A 20,583-nucleotide genomic window follows, 5' to 3' on the forward strand; every position below is an offset into this window, starting at 1 on the left:
CAACCCAGAGCCCACGCCTCCAACCAACCATCCCCTTGATTGGGCTCTCACAGGGTTTTACCTTCTGGGCTGCTACCCACTCGCCCTCAGCTCTCATCACCCCAAAGTCAGGTACCAGACAGCCCCTACAGCCTAGAGCCTGCTGAAGTTATTCAAACTCACCAACCCTAAGCCTGTGACCTCTGCCCATTCCTTCCCTGGAAGCCACAATAAAGGCTCTTTACTCTCCCTATTTCCCCCAGATCCCTCTGCCTCCTGACTGACCCTGATGCTCCCCCATGCAGGCCTGTGTGGTGTGCCATGTCTGCTTCTTGGGAACTGTGAGTAACAAACCACCTTTCCAATGGCGGTCACCTCCTGATCTGTTTGCCTTGCCCAACCTGGTAACAAGAGAACCTGCATCTTAAAACAATTCACCCAAGTTTTAAAGCAAGCCTGGTGATCCTCTCCTGGAAAACTCTGGAGACAAGGAGGCTGGTGGGTGAGGTCCGCACGCACCTGCTGCTGGAACTGAGCCAGGGTGGGTGGTGTCTTGGGGATGGTGTCATCTGTCCGGGTCTCCAAGTCCTCCGCAGTGACTGCGCACCCATATATCAGGAAATTATTCATAAACTCCTGGAGGTCGTCCGTCCAGAGGTAGGAGTACCTCTCAAAGGAATCCTGGTACTCCTCGGCTTCCTTCATGGCACTGATGACCAGGCTGGACACCTCCTCCCTCATCTCTATGAGTTCTGTGTTATCTTCCAGGTCCATCTGAAAGGGGCAGGGGAGAAGAAAAAAGGGGAGGTATGTTGCCTGGTTCATAAGTTAGGGGTTGTCCTCTCGGTCTTGAGAAGTGCCTCTCTGTTGGCGAAAGGGCTTCCAGTCTCTCATGATGACCCGCTCTGTTTCCAGCCTGGGCTGGTTCACCCCTCTTTAGGCAAAACTGGTGGTCCCCCCGCTCCTGGGAGGTCACCATATTGATGCCAAACTTAGTGCACAGCACACTACAGCCCAGAACTCCTGAGCTCAAGCGATCCTCCTGCCTCAGCCTCCCAAGTAGCTGGGACCACAGGCACGTGCCACTGTGCCTGGCCCAAGCTCTCACCATGGGAAATAGGAAGCTTTACCGATTTGCAATATTCTGCCATGGGAAGATATGCCAAGTGTGACGTTTGTCTGGGGAACCCCGAGATGACTCACACATTGATTCACTCAATAGCTCACCCTCGCTGTGTACCACACGCTGGGATAGATACTGGGGACACAGGCAGGGAGTGTGCAGCCCAGGAATGGGGTCCGACATTCATCAAAGAATCACAGACACAAAACATCTCCACCCTCTTGCTTCAGGTGAAACGGAGAGCAGGTCAGGGAATGGCCCTGAGGAAATGGCCATTGGTCTGAGAGCTGATGGATGGGTAGACAAAGAGCAAGAGAAGCAGCTTTCCTGGCAACAGCAAAGCCGGTGCAAAGGCCCTGTGGTGGGAGGAGGAAGGGAGTTAGGGGAACTAAAAGACGTCTACCATCAATGGCTAGAGCAGAGAGCAGAGAGCATGAGGGGCCAGTGCTAGACAGGATCTTTTTAGTTGCAAGTGACAGAAAACCCAACCTAAACTGGTGTAAGAAAAAAGAGAACATATTGGCTTATACACAGGACTGGCGAATCCTAGGTGGTGGGTGTGTTTATTAATCACGTTTTTATTGTCTGTATCGTATGAAATTTTGACATCTTATTTTTTTTGAGACAGTTTCACTCTGTCGCCCAGGCCAGAGTGCAGTGGCCTGATCTCAGCTCACTACAACTTCTGCCTCCCAGGTTCAAGTGATTGTCCTGCCTCAGCCTCCCTAGTAGCTGGGATTACAGGCTCCCACCACCATGCCTGGCTAATTTTTTACTTTTTTTTTTTGAGATGGAGTCTTGCACTGTTGTCTAGGCTGGAGTACAGTGGCACCATCTCGGCTCACTGCAAGCTCCGCCTCCTAGGTTCATGCCATTCTCCTGCCTCAGCCTTCTGAGTAGCTGGGACTACAGGCGCCCACCACCACGCCCGGCTAATTTTTTGTACTTTTAGTACAGATGGGGTTTCACCATGTTAGCCAGGACAGTCTCCATCTCCTGACCTTGTGATCTGCCCACCTCGGCGTCCCAGTGCTGGGATTACAGGCGTGAGCCACTGTGCCCGGCCAATTTTTTGCATTTTTAGTAAAGGCGGGGTTTTGCCATTTTGGTCAGGCTGGTCTCCAACTCCTGACCTCAGGTGATCTACCCGCCTCAATCTCCCAAAGTGCTGGGATTACAGATGTGAGCCAATGTGCCCGGCCCAATTTTGACATCTTAAAAAACAAACAAACAAAAAAACTTTATGGGGCCAGGAAGAGCCTGCCCTTCCCAGGGCTGGGCAATTCTTGGAGATGGCAAAGGGCTCTCAGCTGGGGGCATGCCGTCCATATGCAAACCAGCCGACCCTCAGCCACTCCCTTTACCCAACTCTCACACCAAGCCAGTATTTCCCCGCCCTAAATCACCCAGGCTCAGGTACCAGACAACTGGAGACTGCCCCTGTAGCCCAGAGCCCACCTCACAGCTGCAGAGAGGCCCCATCCGGGCCCAGATGTGCATGGGGATCTTGTCTGCGCAGGGGACCTCATTGGTAAGGGTTAGGACAAGGAAACGCTGTGATTGAGGAGGTGAAGTCAGTGGGCCTGGGATGGAAGGGGAAGGTTGGTCCTAGGGCTGGGCTGGGCCACCCTGCATGTAAGCTGTGGATGAAAAGAAGCCACAGGGGAGAGAAGCCTGAAGCTCCTTGTGGCTGCCCGAAAGCATTTGGGGTGTGCTTCGGAATTCAGTCACGGGCTCACCTGTGCCTGACACGTGGCTCTCGCCCCTCAGGACCCTCTTTCTGCCCAGGGTGGGGAGTGCAGTGTTCAGAGCACGAGCAGGTGCTTCAGGATTTCAGTGTGGTAACTTCCAGGCATCCCCCTGCTCCAGCCGAGATTGTCCCCCGCACTTCTTTGGATCTCCCCAGGTGGGATCCAAGTTCCACCTGGGCTGGGCTGGTGGTAGCCTGGCATGCCAGGGGCAGGCAGGGCCCACTGCCTGGGGGCTTTGCCCTCGCTGGTCTCCCCTGTAGGTAGCCTGAGGCCCACATTCTGTCTCCTCCTTGTCCTGACCCCAATTCCTCTGGGCTGGCCACCCTGGTACCCATGGGAAGCATCCCTTGGGTACTCTCTGCCACCAAGCTAGGGTACCTGGGTCTCTGGGAAGTGGTCCTGGGACCCAGCAGTCTAGATGCCTGACCCTGTCATTGTCTTCCACAGCTTGGCACCACGTAAGAGTCTGCTAGACCAGCAGGCTTTTGAGGGACCCTTCTCCCGGGCAACAGGCCCTTCAGCTCTGGAATGTTCTGCCTGAACGTCCCAGGGTGTCTGCAAGACAGCCCGAGTGTGTGTGCTGGCAGAGCCCAGGGGTGGAGCAGCTCTGACTGCAGCAACCGTGGGTGCCTGAGAGCAGCCTGCTTTGGGGACAGTGGGAGGGGGCACACCCGGGACACACTGATTCTGAGGATGTGTGCTAACCTAGCGTCTGTGTAACTGGGGCAGATTCTATTCTCAACTCTGGAACAGCTTGCTGCCTGCACTTGCGCCTAAAATCACAGCCATCTTCTCAGCATGGAAACCTCCTCCCGCCCTCCCAGAAACCGCTCACACGCCCACTCCTCTCGGGAGCTGCCCTTGACCTTCTCAGGTCGTTAGCTATTCCCTCGTGTCCTCACTTCACCTCGGTACACGCATGCCTCCCCCCTACACATGTAAATATGCACACGGGCACATATGCATCCAAGCACACGCGTACACACACAAGCACACGCGTACACACACAAGCACACGCGTACACACACAAGCACACACATATCCCCCCTCCCGGACAGGACAGCTCATCTCGCTGTAAATATTGGTTATAACAAATCATACGTGTCCATTATTTTACAATTCAAGCAATGCAGAAATGCATGAGAGAAAAAGCCTGCGGCCACACCCCTCCCCCCTCCCTCCTTCCTCCCATCCTGGTGAGCACTCACCCAGATTTTTGCTTGTTTAAGCAAATGAAACCATATTCTAAACATTGTTCCGTAATTTGATAAACATTCTAATAACCTGTCACAACACCTTTCCATCCCTGGCTCGCTGGGACAACTCACAGAATCTGTGTTTGGGCCAGAACTGGTCAAGCCACTCCCCTCTTCCACAAACACGTAGGTCATTTAAGTTTTTTCTGATTTTTTTTTTTTTTACTGCTATACAAATAGATGCTTCAACAAACACACCACCTCCAACCTCCCTTAAGCGGGAGCTAAATTTCCCATGACTTTTGTCCTTCCTCCCCCAGAGCCTGGCCAGGTCTGTGTGTGTCTTGTTTGATGCGTTTAGAAGGGACGATTTAGGAAGGCAGTGGAAGGCGCATTTGTAAAATTGCCTGAGTACTGGGAGAATCAGTGTTTACATTACAGGACTGAGACTGGGCACGGTAGCTCACACCTGTAATCCCACCACTTTGGGGTGCCTAGGCAGGTGGATCGCTTGAGTTCAGAAGTTTAGGCAGGGTGCAGTGGCTCACCCCTGTAATCCCAGCACTTTGGGAGGCCGAGGCAGGCGGATCACGAGGTCAGGAGATTGAGACCATCCTGGCAAAACCATGGTGAAACCCTGTCTCTACTAAATATACAAATAAATAAATAAATAAATAAAATTAGCCAGGTGTGGTGGCATGCACCTGTAGTCTCAGCACTTTGGGAGATTGAGGCAGGAGAATTGCTTGAACCCAGGAGGCAGAGGTTGCAGTCAGCTGAGACTGTGCTACTGTACTCCAGCCTGGGTGACAGAGCAAGACTCTGTCTCAAAAAAACAAAAAAATAAAAAAATAAAGAAGTTTAAGACCACCCTGGGCAACATGGCAAAACCCCATCTCTACAAAAAATACATCATCAAGCTGGGCTTGGTGACGCATGCTTGTAGTCCCAGCTACTTGGGGGACTGAGGCGGGAGAATCAATTGAGCCCGGAAGGCAGAGGGTACAGTGAGCCAAGATTGCACCATTGCACTCTAGCCTGGGTGACAGAGTGAGACCCTGTCTCAAAAAAATTACAGGACTGAGTGAACAGTCAGGAAGTTGGGAGAGGTTACCCTCTTGGCATCATGTTGGGGGGTCGGAGGAATGATGAGGGAATGAAACCCAGGCAGGTTGACTGAGAAGAAGCCACTTTGGGCAGAAGGACAGATGTGGGAGTGGGGAGAGAAGTGGCCATGTCGTCCTAGAGGTCACACGATGTCATTTAAAAGGTAAACAGCCCGGCCTTGTCGAGTTAGGGCGGCAACACCAAATGGGGAAAGCAATGGATGGCCCCAGGTATGGCCAGAAGAGGCCAGGACTGACCTTGTAGTTCATCCTGCCCTTGGCCAACCGAGGGATGAGCCTGGCTACGTTGTAGATGTCGTTGACCAGGCCCTCGATCAGCGCCAGGAAGCCGTGCTCCGAACCCACCTCCAGGGACGGGCGGAAGGTCAGCCCATCCTCGTCCAGCTCCATGCGGATCTCAAACAGGGGAGCGATGCTCTCCTGAAACAGGGGCAGGGTTGGCAGTGGTCAACACGTCTGTCCTCCATCGGACGATTCTCAGTGCCCTGATCGTCCGCTCTGCACCATCAATGTGCCACTGCCTTCCAGTAGCCTGGGAAGCTTCTGAGAGCTCATGTCTCAGCGCACTCTGCTCCTTGAGCAATCGCTACGGAGACAAATATGCACAGCCACAAGGCCAAAAGCAGGCAGGTGCAGGTTGGGGCAAGGGGAGGGGCAGGATCAGGTAGACCTCAGACCTCAGTTCAAAGCCTGCACCTGCTACTTGCCAGCTGTGAGGCCTTGGGGAGTCACTTAACTCCCAGCTTCCCCAAATATATAAAATGAGGCTAAACATTTTATAGAATGGAGACATTGTTGACCGGGTGCGGTGGCTCACGCCTGTAATCCCAGCACTTTGGGAGGCCGAGGCGGGTGGATCACCTGAAGTCAGGAGTTTGAGACCAGCCTGGCCGACATGACAAAACCCCGTCTCTACTAAAAATACAAAAAAAAAAAAAAAAATTAGCCCGGCCTGGTGGTGGGTGCCTGTAACCCCAGCTACTCGGGAGGCGGAGGTAGGAGAATCGCTTGAACCCAGGAGGCAGAGGTTGCAACGAGCCGAGATCGCGCCATTACACTCTAGCCTGGGTGACAAGAGCAAAACGCTGCCTCAAAAAAAAAAAAAAAAAAAAAAAATGGAGACATTGTTTCCATTGTTCTGGGTTACTGCAGGGACTAAATGAATCACTAACACACAAAGCAGGTACTGCAGGGGCTGGCCAAGCCTGCCTGTCCCTCTCCCTCGGAAGTCCCGTTTACAGAGCTCTGGAGGCCCCTGGGAGGCTGCAGGGCTGCAGGTGCTGGTCTGGTTTACAGTGATGGGATTGAGGTCAACCCTAGTGCTTCTCATGCCAAACCAACGATTCTCCAGATGTGGGCCAGGATCCACCAGGCTGTGAGATCACACTGTGGCCACTGATCTGTCCCCAAGAGAGTCCCCATTGGACCTGTGGGTGGTGGGCTTTTGAGCCCCCCAATTTGTCTATGAGCAGGAGGGGCTGTATCAGTATCTGAGTGAGGTGCTAATTGGGACAAACGGTCAATTGTCATGGACTTGGGTGATCAGACTTTTCTAAAGACTCAGGTCGGCTCCTGCCCCCAGATGGTAGGAGGACCCCTTGGAACTCTTTGAGGAGGACAACTTGCTACCAGGACTTCTTTATGGTTTTCACTGAGACGCTTTCACTGGGACAGTTGTAGAGATGATTACTTTCACCAACTGAATTTTGGGTCTGTAACTGGTTACCAGCTGGCCTCTGAGACCCATGTGCCAGGCTCCAACACCATCCACCCTCCCTGGCCGGTACGAGGCACGCCACTGCCGCGTTCCTTCGCTGTTGGTGGCCTGGAGGAGTCTTTGATCTTGGCCTCCTGGTGGTACTCAAAATCATTTAGAAGCCATCACAACAAAAAAGACAGGATCTGGCGTGGTGGCTCCTGCCTGTAATCCCAGCACTTTGGGAGGCCGGGGTTGGTGGATTATGAGGTAAGGAGTTCAAGACCAGCCTGGCTAAGATGGTGAAACCTCGTCTCTACTAAAAATACAAAAATTAGCCGGGCATGGTGGCAGGTGCCTATAAGCCCAGCTACTTGGGAGGCTGAGGCAAAGAATTGCTTGAACCCAGGAGGTGGAGGTTGCAGTGAGCTGAGATCGCGCGACTGCACTCCAGCCTGGATGACAGAGGACTGTCTCTTAAAAAAAAAAAAAAAAAAAGAAAAAAAAAAGACGACACAGGTAGGAAAGGGGCCATTGCCATGAAGAGAATGCCTCCATGGGATTAACCAGCACAACCTCTTTGCTGCCTGGTTTACCTTCTCCTCAGCAGTCTAGAATTGAGTAGGTGAATGGCTGTTGCTGCTGACATGAGACCCTCCCCCCAATCCACATGAGTAGGGGGCAGTGGTGTCCACTTTCCCTCACCTGGCAGTGAGGTAGGACCATCCTCTTAGGTCTCCTGAGGTTTTCTGCAGCCAACTTAAGTTATGGCAGATTTAAGGCGACCAGTGGTCCTGAGTGCCTGGGACTGAGGGGATTCTGAGATGCAGGACTTCCAGGTTTAAAACCAGGTCAAGTGGATCACCTGAGGTATATTTTAATAAGTCTATAAAATGATAGCCTGTTCTTTCATCAGGAAATTAGAAACTATAGATTCTAACACATAAGAATACATATACATATATATATATTACCTTATGTTTATAACTTACATCTGTAACCATGTTGTCCATCAGGAAATTCAGAGATCTGCGAATGAACTGGTCAAATTCGTCTAAGACCATGTCGTCAATGTAGATGACATAATCCTTCCAGGGCAGACTCAGTGTGTCTGCCCTGAACAGTTCTGCATTTTCCTGCAAACAGAAGCACACAGTTGGGCCTCGCTTCACTGGGTGTGTCTGCTCTTCGATCACACTGTTTAGTGCCTCTCTGGACCACCCGTTCATGTTCACACGCCGGACACACGGGGCTGCTTTGAGCATCCTGCAGGTGCTGGCCTCCTTCCTACACAAGGCTTTGCACGGCTGCTCCCTCACTTTCTTGCTGGATCTGGCCTCCAATCTTTTTGATTTCAGCTCAAATGTCCCTTCCTCCCAAAGGAATACCTCCATCTCTAGTTGGGTTTCCTCTAGCAACCTGTTATTTATGCTCACCATGGCTCAGAGGGCCACTCAGAATTATTTTATTTACCCATCTTTGTCTTTGGTCTGCATGCCCTTTTGATGCCCAAATTCATGAGGCCAAAGGTTGACCATCCCCTCCAACACTGTACCCCAGCACTCAGCAGTATGCCTGGCACAGAGCAGGGGTTGGTGGGTGGGTGGTTGGTTGTATGGGTGGATTAGTGGGTGGGGTGGGTTGATGAGTCAGGTGGGTGGATGGACAGATGGATGGATGGGGTTCGTAGATGGGTGAGTGGGTGAGTGGGTGGGTGGGTGGGTATGTGAATGGATGGGTGGATGGGTGAGTGGGTGGATGGGTGGGTGAGTGGGTGGGTGGGTGGGTGAGTGGGTGGGTGGATGGGTGAGTGGGTGGGTGACTGGGTGGGTGAGTGAGTGGGGTAGGTGAACAGACAGATGAATGGGGTGGGTAGGTGTGTGAGTCCATAGATGGATGAATGGGGTGCATAGATATGTGAGTAGATGGACAGATGGATGGATGCATGGATGGGTGGATGGATGGGCGGACAGATGAATGCCGTGGGTAGATGTGTGAGTAGACGGATGAGTGGATGGTGGGTGGATAAGTGGGGTGGGTTGGTGGGTGAGTGGCTGGCTGGGTGGGTGGGGTGGGTGGATGAGTAGACAGATTAAGGGGGTGGATAGATGTGTGAGTGGGTGGGTGGATGGATGGATGGATGGATGGATGGATGGATGGATGGATGGATCTCTAGGATACTAAATGCTATAGGGAAACTCAAAGATTAATTCCCTCAGTCTATGCCCTCAGGCAGGTCTATTCTAATAAGGGAGAGAAGACTTGGGCTCAAATAACTTCAGCATAAGATAAAAAGAAATGGCTCTAATGACTGTCATGAGAGTAAACATATGTGGCGACAAAGTCGTGCACAAGAGGCAATGCCGTCTCATCCCAGTTGGGGAACAGGAGAGGCTGGTTTGCTGGCTTCTGCCCCTCTTAGGCTCCTGTCCCTGGTGCTTGGCCTCAGCCTCAGCCCAGTCCTGCCTCCTCACCTGCCCTCTTGCTATGCGCCTGCCCTCTGAACCTTTCCTAATCCTAAGTCAAATTTCTCTCCTATGCTCTGTTTCCAACCATTCTGAGAGAGTTAAGAAGCTAATCAGTTAACTCTTACAAGTAACATTTTTGCAGTTTAGCATTTTAATTTACAGGGAGCTTCTGGCACCATGGCAGGGAGGGGAGGGATGGGAAATGGGAATGAGGCAAAACCGATTCTGGTTAGGTCAAGTCACTTCCTGGAGTGATGATCTTTAGAGCAATGATGTGACAACAGGAACAGCCAATAATGGCCCATCCCCTGGGTGGGGCCTGCTGGTCTGTCTGGATGGGATGACTCATTATTAAAGTCCACACTACTGATTTGCACCATCCACTGGAAACCCCCCAAAAAACTGCTCTAAAATACTTTTTTTCTGAGATGGAGTCTCACTCTTTTCGCCCAGGCTGGAGTGCAGTGGTGCAATCTTGGTTCACTGCAACCTCTGCCTCCCAGGTTCAAGCAATTATCCTGCCTCAGCCTCCCAAGTAGCTTGGATTACAGGTGCCTGCCACTATACTTGGCTAATTTTTGTATTTTTAGTAGAGACGTGGTTTCTCCATGTTGGCCAGGCTGGTCTCAAACTCCTGACCTCAAGTGATTCACCCACCTCAGCCTCCCAAAGTGTTGGGATTACTGACGTCAGCCACTATGCCCAGCCATATTTTAAGCTCAAGGCAGAATATTCTCTTTTATAGGCCAATGCAAAGATCCACCTTTCACATTCTCCTCAGAGACAAACAAAAATGCAAGCTGGATGAAATAACTGCCAAGTGAGGAGAGCATGAAAACCCCTACGATGTCAGGACTCCAGACGGAGCACCCAGGAATGCCAGTCTACTGTTTTGCATTCGCCCACTGAATGTGCCAACTATGAGGGCTCCCAAGAGGCTGGCAGGGACACAGAGTCATGCACTGTTGGGACTATTGGCAAGAAGGAACAGCCGGCAACCTAGGTAGCAAAACAGACACGCATTATCACATTCTATCCACTCACATGTGCGGGTAGTGATACACCCTGTGCACACTGGAATGGTGCTCGCTCTTCCCAGGTTACTGTTCCCTGCCCACACCACCCATGGATGGGAAATCCCTGGGGGATACCGATAAACACACGGTACCCGCCCTCAGCAGCTCATCCTGGGAAGACAAGATTTGTTGACCTAGTATGAAGATGTCACTTGGCCATACCCACATTGTGCAGGGTGAGGGCTCTGGTGCCCTTAGCGGAGGGCAGGCCCATCACAAGAGGAACCAGGCTTGGAAGTAGACAGTGAGGGTGCTCTGCTACTTAAAGATAAGGCTCGCTTGGATTAAAGATCATAGATTTTTTTTCTTTTTCTTTTTTTTGAGATGGAGTCTCACTCTTTCACCCAGGCTGGGGTGCAGAGGTGCGATCTTGGTTCACTGCCACCTCTGCCTCCCAGGGTCAAGCGATTCTCCTGCCTCAGCCTCCCGAGTAGCTGGGATTACAGGCATGTGCCACCATGCCTGGCTAATTTTTGTATTTGTAGTAGAGGCGGGGTTTTGCCATGTTACCCAGCCTGGTCTCAAACTCCTGACATCAGGTGATCTGCCCAATTCGGCCTCCCGAAGTGCTGGGATTACAGGTGAGAGCCACTGCATCCAGCCAGATCACGGACTTCAGTGACGACTAAAAATGTGTCACTAATCATTTTTATGAAATCTCCAGCTCTGCCTTTACTCTCTCCTCCCTGCTAAAAGCAAGTGGGTTCTTAAAAAACCTCCTGGGTGTTTCCTTACTGCAACCATGGCTTGGATCTTCACGCCAGCATCCCTGACTGCTGTGTAGCGCTTGCTGAGGTTGGCAATTCTTCCATCCAAGTCTAACAGGGCCTCTTTCTTATTGTCCTTTCTTTCAAACAGCAGGTTGGCCGACCAGTCCTGGAAGGAAAGCACAGGAGAAAAGCTGTTCTGGAGAAACCACTTTCGGTTACACTCTTTTGCTGCATTGCTTTTGGTGTGTTTCCTCACTGCTACCTAATCTTGGATTGGAGTCTATTTCTCCATGATCCACGCCCATTAGGGGCCACTAAGGACCTGTGCCTCATTGACTGTTGACCAGAGAGCCTTAAATAATTTAGCTCAAAACCAAAACCAGGGCCTAGGGGAACCAGAGAGAGACCATTGAGATGTTTCACTCAACTGGGCCAGAATGGGGTCACTCTCAGGAAAGGAGCATCTAAATTCATCTAATTCTCTTTTTTCGGAAGGACCTGAGGGTCAAGGAAAGTGTGGTCAATGCTGGGTGGATCGTCCACAGCTGCAAATGGAGGGCCAGGTGGGAGTAAGTCCCTTTTGTGGGGGCCACTGACCTGCCGACAGGGGTGGGAAAGGGTAGAGAGTAGGGTCAGGACCCTGGCTCCCCTGCAAGTAGGAGTTCTACCACAAGGGTGGTGGCCACTTGGCCGGGCGCAGCGGCTCACGCCTGTAATCCCAGCACTTTGGGAGGCCGAGGCAGGAGGATCACGAGGTCAGGAGATCGAGACCATCCTGGCTAACACAGTGAAACCCCGTCTCTACTAAAAATACAAAAAATTAGCCAGGCGTGGTGGCGGGCGCCTGTAGTCCCAGCTACTTGTGAGGCTGAGGCAGGAGAATGGCGTGAGCCTGGGAGGCGGAGCTTGCAGTGAGCCAAGATCACGCCACTGTACTCCAGCCTGGGTGACAGAGACTCTGTCTCAAAAAAAAAAAAAAAAAAAAAAAGGTGGTGGCCACCTGTAATTATGATTTGGACTTTACTGTTATCTGTCATTAGATTTTGTTTTCCCGGCCGGGCGCGGTGGCTCAAGCCTGTAATCCCAGCACTTTGGGAGGCCGAGGCGGGTGGATCACGAGGTCAGGAGATCGAGACTATCCTGGCTAACATGGTGAAACCCTGTCTCTACTAAAAATACAAAAAACTAGCCAGGCGTGGTGGCGGGCGCCTGTAGTCTCAGCTACTTGGGAGGCTGAGGCAGGAGAATGGCGTGAACCCGGGAGGCGGAGCTTGCAGTGAGCCGAGATCACGCCACTGCACTCCAGCCTGGGAGACACAGCGAGACTCCGTCTCAAAAAAAAAAAAAAGATTTTGTTTTCCCTATACATCTGCATTACAGTGATACATATATGGTAACAAAACACCTAATAAAAGTTTTTGACAAAAAAAAAAAAAAAGGTCTTTGACCCATGTCTCCCTATCCTCCATCCCATCTCCCAGCTGGAAACATGAGGGAACCTCAGCTTTCCTTCTTCTCACGGCTGCCTCTGTCACTCTGATCATTTACAGACTCTACATCGATTCAGCCATTTCTAACTGTTTCTGTGACTCCGAACAATGAAGACTAGATTACCCACGTCCCTCCTCTGTCCAGTATTTGCTATTTATGTGACTACTTTTAGTTTTTCTACTGACGCTTTTGTGTGAACGTAAATGATATGATTAAGCCTCTGTGTTTACCTTGTTAGAAGGATTTCCGTTTTTTCATTAGCAGTTTTATTGCTTCATGGTCAGAAAAAACACGTATTGTGTATGTTTTAGTCGGCTTGGATTACTATAACCAAAATACCATATCCTAGGGGGCTTAAGCAACAGACATTTCTCTCAGGTTTGGAGGTTAGAAGTCTGAGATCAAGGTGCTGGCATGTTTGGTTCCAGCTGAGGGCTCTCTTCCTGGTGTGCAGATGGCGACGGCCGCCTTCTTGCTGTGTCCTCACATGGCGGAGGGGCAGAGTGAGTTCTCTCGTGCCTGTTGCTATAAGGGCACAATCGCCTTCATGATGTCTCTATTCTCATGTTCTAACTGCTTCCCCAGGGCCATGTCTCCAAGACCCACCACAGTGGGATTAGGGCTTCCACAGAGGAATGTTTGGGAGTCACAAACGTGCAGTCCATGGCAGTATAATAACACTGTGTTAGGCTTCCCATTACATTTGCATTCTGCCCATTTTTCAGTTCTTCTAATAGATTTTGCCTTTATTTATATATACACACACACACACACAGATATATATATATATATATATATATATATATATATTTTTTTTTTTTTTTTTTTTTTTGAGACGGAGTCTCGCTCTGTTGCCCAGGCTGGAGTGCAATGGCTGGATCTCAGCTCACTGCAAGCTCCGCCTCCCGGGTTCACGCCATTCTCCTGCCTCAGCCACCCGAGTAGCTGGGACTACAGGCGCCCGCCACCTTGCCCGGCTAGTTTTTTGTATTTTTTAGTAGGGACGGGGTTTCACCGGGTTAGCCAGGATGGTCTTGATCTCCTGACCTCGTGATCCGCCCGTCTCGGCCTCCCAAAGTGCTGGGACTACAGGCTTGAGCCACCACGCCCGGCCTAGATATATTAACCATACTCTCATTGGGAACACAATATTTTAGGACAACTATAACTTTTATATAAATTTTACTTGATCATATATGTTTAGCTAACTATGTATTTTTGCCCCGAGTTGCTCTTTGCTGATTAATATTTTGTTGTATATGTGTATGTATGTATGCAAGGATCTATATATGTCTGTGAATAAGACTGTCATTTGAAATTGCTTTTTTCTTTCTTAGAAACAAGGTCTTGCTCTGTCACTCAGGCTGGAGTGCAGTGGCACAATGTCAGCTCATACAGCCTCAACCTCCCAGGCTCAAGTGATCCTCCCACCTCAGCCTCCAGAATAGCTGGGACCACAGGCATTGCCCAGCCTGAGCAACATAGGAAGGCCCTGGGTTCAAGCAATCCTCCTGCTTCGGCTTCCCAAAGTGCTTGGACTACAGGCATGAGCCATTGTGCTTGGACTGGAGGGATAAGCCATTGTGCTTAGCTGTGAGAACTGCCATCTTTTAAAGGTCAAAAATGGTCAATTATTGGAAGTTTCATATGGTTTCACCTACTTGTCAATCATTTTGTCTTCAACCTTTCCATTTTGCTTTAGGTATCTCTTGGAAGTGGCATATAATTACATTTTTAAACAATCGAATCTAAACATTTTGCTTTTAAATAATTTATATATACTATAACTAATGTTTGCCCTTTGTTATCATGTCTTATCCTTTCTGCTTTCTGTTTCCGTTTGTTGTGGTATTTTGCTTTAAAAACTATAGCTTATTTGCTTTTATATTCTTTAGTGATTTGGATAGGAGAAATCCTCTTTATAATTCCACTAGTACTTGCCATTAAGTTTATTAAAGCTATCTTTTAAATATTTCTCTAATTTTGGAAATAAAAATTGCAGCTGGGAGTGCTGACTCACGCCTGTAATCTCAGCACTTTGGCAGACCAAGGCGGATGGATCATCTGAGGCCAGGAATTTGAGACCTGCCTCACCAACATGGTGAAGCCCCATCTCTACTAAAAATACAAAAATTAGCCAGGTGTGGTGGCGCATGCCTGTAATCCCAGCTACTCGGGTGGCTGAGGCAGGAGAATCGCTTGAACCTGGGAGGCAGAGGTTGCAGTGAGCCGAGATTGTGCCATTGCACTCCAGCCCAGGTGACGGAGCAAGACTGCATCTCAAAAAAAAAAAAAAGGAAAAATTGCTTTTGATTCCCATTACCCATGTTTAGGAATTTAGGATATGGTTAACTTCCCTGTCCTACCTTTTTTCGTCCTCCTAACTTCCAATTATTGATCACATTTATCACCATGGATATGGTTTCTACCATTTATATTTTTCTACAAGTATTGTTTTTGACTTTGGAATGTAACCTTTCACAACCATATTTATCTCTTTATATACTTCTCTCTTTATATTTAATTGGTTCCAAGCTCATTGCTAGTCTTATTTAAATGTTAATTCTCTCCTTGGTACTCTAGAATATGGTTGATCTATTGGTGTCCTGGAATACATTCTGGAATAGGTTTCTCAGGAAGGGTACCTAAATGGTAATTTTCCAAGCCCCTGCACGTGTGAGGATGACTTTACTATTGCATTCACAGATAATTGTCAGGAGCCTTTCTCAAGACTGGCTATTTTCGTCATGTTCTGGAAATCTATGTAAAGTCAAAAGGCTACCTGCTTGGTAGAAACATACAGAAGATTGTTCTGTACCCTTGAGATTTAAAATTATGGTCAGAATATGTCTACCTTTTTTTTTTTTTTTTTTTTTTTGAGACAGAGTCTCGCTCTGTCGCCCAGGCTGGAGTACAGTGGTATGACCTCAGCTCACCGCAACCTCCGCCTCCCAGGTTCAAGCAATTCTCCTGCCTCAACCTCTCTAGTAGCTGGGATCATAGGTGCACACCACCACACCTGGCTCCTTTTTGTATTTTTAGTAGAGACAGGGTTTCACCATGTTGGCCAGGTTGGTCTAGAACTCCTGACCTCAAGTGATCCGCCCACCTTGGCCTCCCACAGTGCTGGGATTACAGGTGTGAGCCACCATGCCCAGCCTATTATTTCTTTAGTCACAACTATGATTTTTATGTTATTCCTCTCCATCTTACACATTATCTATTGTTATTTCCCTTTGCATATTAGCAATTTCCTAAAATTGTCCTCTATTTAATATATCTACTGTCACACAGCACCAGTTCTAGTCTAACTGGTGCTTCAGTATATTTTAATTCTTTTGCAGTTTTGATTTTCTTAGCCATGTCCTTTCACTTCTCTGCTTTCCTCTCATTCTGTTCTTCTCATTCTGTTGTTATTTCATAGATGTCACGGCCTTTTTAATTTAAGAAAAAAAGTCTTAGGTTTACTAACTGAATGGCTTCAATAGGTCTGTGTTTTTCTGAGATACCAAATGACTTCCTCCTCTCAAATGCTGCATAATCTTTGAACAACCTCCTTTTGGTCCTCACCCCTTTGCTGTTCACCTGAGTGCTAAGGGCACAGCCTGACAATGTATAAACTCCAAAAGAAATTATTTATTCCAGGTCTGATGGACTGAGTTTGAACCATTTTCTTTTCCAATGGCTTGTTTTTCTCAGAAATTCTAAATGATCTCTACTCAAGGGTTTGTGGAGAGGTTGGGGAGGGAAATGGTGGAATGCTATGTAATCTGAAGTCCAGTTGTAGCGGCTGGTTAAACGGAGCAGGGTGGGTGGGGCATCATGATGATGTAGTTTTGATATGTTGATAGAGAAATATAGCTTAAACATGATCATTTAAAAATAAAATAGGGTTAACCAGGTGCAGAAGCTCACACCTGTAATCTTAGCACTTTGGGAGGCCAAGGCAGACAAATTGCCTGAGCTCAGGAGTTCAAGATCAGCCTGGGCTACATGGCGGAACCGCATCTCTACTAAAAATGCAAAAAATTAGCTGAGCGTGGTGGCACACACTTGTAGTCCTAGCTACTGGGGAAGCTGAGACACTAAGAGTCACTAGAACCCAGGAGGCAGAGTTGCAGTGAGCCAAGATCATGCCACTGCACTCCAGCTGCAACAGAGTGAAACTCTGTCTCAAAGAAAAAACAAAAAAGAAAAGAAATAGAGTTGCAGAGTAGACACTGCAAATTAACAAGAGGAGACGTTCCTTAAAACTTCCTTTTGGATATATTGCTGTAAGTGTTTTTGCACATTAGAGCATCACTGACCGACCGGACCACCCAGAAGACTAATGAAGGATTTCCCCCAGTGCTCTGGAAGGAACTTGAGTTAGAACGGTACTGCTTCTGTACTGGGCAATGGGCTTCCTCCCACTGGCGTGAGTCTTGGCAGATCTCTTTCCACCCCTTGCTACTGGCGCTGGCCTGGCACACAGTGGGGGCCTTGCAGAGCTCAGGGCAGAATGGAGAACTGAATTCCACTGAGCAACTGGGCTCTTTCTGCCCTGGGACCACTCTGATATCATCCTACCGGTGGAGAGCACTGCATGGCAGCTCCCACTGCCCCCCGCACATCACAGCATTTTCCATGGGCCTCTATGCAGGCTGGTTTGCCCCAGGGCAGCCCCAGGCCCCCACAAAGCCCCGCTCTGTGCTCTGCCCCTTGCTTACCTTCATAGCCTGTGAAATTCCTTCTATATTTTGTTTTGCCTTTTGCATCCTGTTCTGCAAGTTGTGCAGAATTTCTCGTACCTCTTGAATGTATTGAAACACACCTAAAATGGAAGTGTAAAGGAATCTTACGAAATGAACGATTCAGGCTGGGCGCGGTGGCTCACGCCTGTGATCTCAGCACTTTGGGAGGCCAAGACGGGCAAATCACGAGGTCAGGAATTCGAGACTAGCCTGGCCAGCATGGTGAAATGCTGTCTTTACTAAAAATACAAAAAATTAGCCGGGCGTGGTGGCAGGTGTCTGTAATCCCAGCTACTTGGGAGGCTGAGGCAGGAGAATCGCTTGAACCCGGGAGGCAGAGGTTGCAGTGAGCCGAGATCGTGTCACCGCACTCCAGCCTGGTGACAGAGTGAGACTCCGTCTCAGAAAAAAAAAGAAAAGAGCAATTCAGCAGGATGAAAACTTTTCTTGGGTTGGCTTAACACTCATCACTACGAGATAGCCCTGGGAAAACACTCCTCCTATTCTGGAACGTGATTCCCAGAAGAAATCGTTGCGTGTTCTCTGAAATGAAATGCCAAGGAATCACGAATATAGTGTCCCTTTAGACACAGGGTTTGGAGAATATGTGGAGCCTTCACCCCACGTAGGAGCCCCAGACTCCTCACGTTAAAAGCTTCCACCTCTGGGAGCGTCAGAGATGGGGCCAGGGGGTCGGGGGCCTCCTGCCTCGTCCAGTGGTAGAATGAAGGGAAGGAGGGGACTTGTGACTACACTTCTTTCTACTTTCTTGACGTCTGCCCTGAGTTAACCAAGATGTGCACTGGCTTTGCTCACCAGCTGTGCATGCTCTGTGCATGCTTGATAAACTAACAGTAGAAACCGGGCCTCCAGCAAACCCAGTTTGGGAACCTTGGAACCCCTTGGCAGTTCCCAGGGACTCTTCACTGGATTCCATTTGTAAGGGACACAGATAGGCTTTTTCTTTTTTTTTTTTTTTTTGGTTTGTTTGTTTTTTTTGTTATTTTTGGCCTGGGCAAGCAGGTGGAGGTGACTATCTTCTAGCCCCCTTGCAGTTAAAGCAGATCCATGCAGCCAGGAGGCAGAAGTGGCCACTCCAGTGGTGTTTGAGGACAGATGCTGGGCAGGTTGGACCCCCAAGTTTAACCCAAGGTGGGAGGAATGTGGCCTCCGTACCTTCGCCGTTCCAGAATAATGTCGTTTCAGCACTCAGTAATTTGACATCGATTGCTTCCAATTCTGACTTTATTAGTAGAAATTCTACTGCCTTCACTGTAGTTTTTATCTGCAAAACAGAGGTTACAGGTTTTGTTCCCAGTCCAACCAGATTTTAAATTGTTCTCTGGGAAGGACTTTTATTCCTCAACACCAATACGGTTTGGATCTGTGTTTGGATCTGTGTTGCCACTCAGGCCTCATGTTGAATTATAATCCCCAGTGTTGGAGGTGGGGCCTAGTGGGAGAAGACTGGATCATGGGGACGATGATCTCATGAATGGTTTAGCACCATCCCCTCGATGCCGTTCTTGGGACAGTGAATGAATTCTCGTGCAATCTGGTTTTTAAACAGGTATAGCACCTCCCCCACTTCTCTCTTTATCCCACCTCCTGCCAGGTGACGTGGCTGCTTCCCCTTTACCTTCCACCATGATTCCAAGTTTCCTGAGGTTCCCCCCCGGAAGCAGAAGCCACTATGCTTCCTGTACAGCCTGCAGAGCCATGAACCAATTCAACCTGTTTTCTTCACAAATTGCCCAGTCTCAGGCTTTGGGTTTTTTTTTGAGATGGAGTCTTGCTCTGTTGCCCAGGCTGGAGTACAGTGGCGTGATCTTGGCTCACTGCAACCTCCACCTCCCGGGCTCAAGCGATTCTCCTGCCTCAGTCTCCCCAGTAGCTGGGACTACAGGCACCCACCACCACACCCAGCTAATATTTGCATTTTTAGTAGACACGGGGGTTCCACTGTGTTGGCCAGGCTGGTCTTGAACTCCTGACCTCAGGTGATCCACCCGCCTTGGCCTCCCCAAGTGCTAGGATTACAGGTATCAAGTATTTCTTTATAGCAATATCATAACAGCCTACTACCCTAACCGAGCCAATGATGATTCATGTTTCTGTTTGGAAATCATATTTCAGTACACTCCAACTTTTAGAATGACTTTTATCACTGAGGATTTATGTACACAGCTACTGTTTTTATGTTATAGTATTCCTCTTTCTAGCCCATACCATAGCTAGTTGAGAATCAACCGTGTATATGTTGGTTCAAAAGTAACTGCCGTCTTTGCCATTACTTTTAATATATAAATCCTCGGTATATAATCCCAAAGTTTCTATATTTGGTATCTTTTTATGATTCTAAGCCAAAGAAATATATGTGGATCACTGAGCATTTCTGGGCTCAGACCTTTTCCCTTGGTCATAAATCTAAAGCTCAAAATCTTTTTTTCTATTTAAATAGAAAAAAATAGCTAGGAGTGATGGTACATGCCTGTAGTCCCAGCTACTCAGGAGGCTGAGCCAGGAGCATCGCTTGAACTTGGGAGGCAGAGGTTGTAGTGAGCCGAGATTACGCCACTGCACTCCAGCCTGGGTGACAGTGTGAGACTGTCTCCAAATAAATAAAAATCATGTAACATAAACCAAAGCCCAGTGGGAATAAGATATCCATCACCAGCTGTTCTGAGTCACCACTATCTTTGCTGCTGCTATTTGCATGAATAATGAAGACTGGCTTGAACCATGTTTGAATATTAAAACACACTCATTTAATTCTGTTCCACTTGGAGATCTTACATCAGCAGTTGTTGGGTGATGACAAATGCTGGTGTAAGATCTCCAAGTGGAACAGAACAGGAGGGCAGGACAGAGATCTCTGACTCTCTGGCTCACTCATTTATCCCAAGCACATACACATAGCAGGTATTCAGTAAGTATGCAGTGAATGAAAGAATGAATTTGAGTGAATGGGAAGATTTCCCAGGAAGAGCCACATCTCTGAAACACAAAAACGGAAACTTGACAAAAAACCAGAAGAAAACCAAGCTGCATCGGGAGCACCAGCTCACCTCATTATACCAGCCAACGATCAGCTCCAGGTTGCCCACAAACTTCCGGAAAGTTTCGTTCTCTGAGAACAGACTCTCTGCACTGTCTGGAATATCTTTCTGTTGCTGGAAATTCAAATACTTGACCTCTCTCAGAACTGCCACCAACTGAATGACAAGTGAAGA

The 20,583-nt window shown here is 48.8% G+C and overlaps 1 protein-coding gene across 1 annotated transcript in view; it reads right to left on the bottom strand.

Annotated features, from left to right (window-relative positions):
- The window catches only part of DNAH17 (dynein axonemal heavy chain 17), a 150,931-nt gene that overhangs the window by 111,360 nt on the left and 18,988 nt on the right, over positions 1 to 20,583 (bottom strand). Inside the window, exons 14-20 of the mRNA XM_077973073.1 lie at positions 20,419 to 20,565; positions 18,527 to 18,635; positions 17,327 to 17,430; positions 11,152 to 11,292; positions 7,865 to 8,008; positions 5,414 to 5,596; positions 499 to 753 (exon numbers count right to left, since the gene is read on the bottom strand). Coding sequence (XP_077829199.1) covers positions 499 to 753; positions 5,414 to 5,596; positions 7,865 to 8,008; positions 11,152 to 11,292; positions 17,327 to 17,430; positions 18,527 to 18,635; positions 20,419 to 20,565 — 1,083 coding nt within the window. The remainder of the gene's footprint in view (positions 1 to 498; positions 754 to 5,413; positions 5,597 to 7,864; positions 8,009 to 11,151; positions 11,293 to 17,326; positions 17,431 to 18,526; positions 18,636 to 20,418; positions 20,566 to 20,583) is intronic.

This window comes from Macaca mulatta, chromosome 16, assembly GCF_049350105.2.
Source record: "Macaca mulatta isolate MMU2019108-1 chromosome 16, T2T-MMU8v2.0, whole genome shotgun sequence".
NCBI lineage: Eukaryota > Metazoa > Chordata > Mammalia > Primates > Cercopithecidae > Macaca > Macaca mulatta.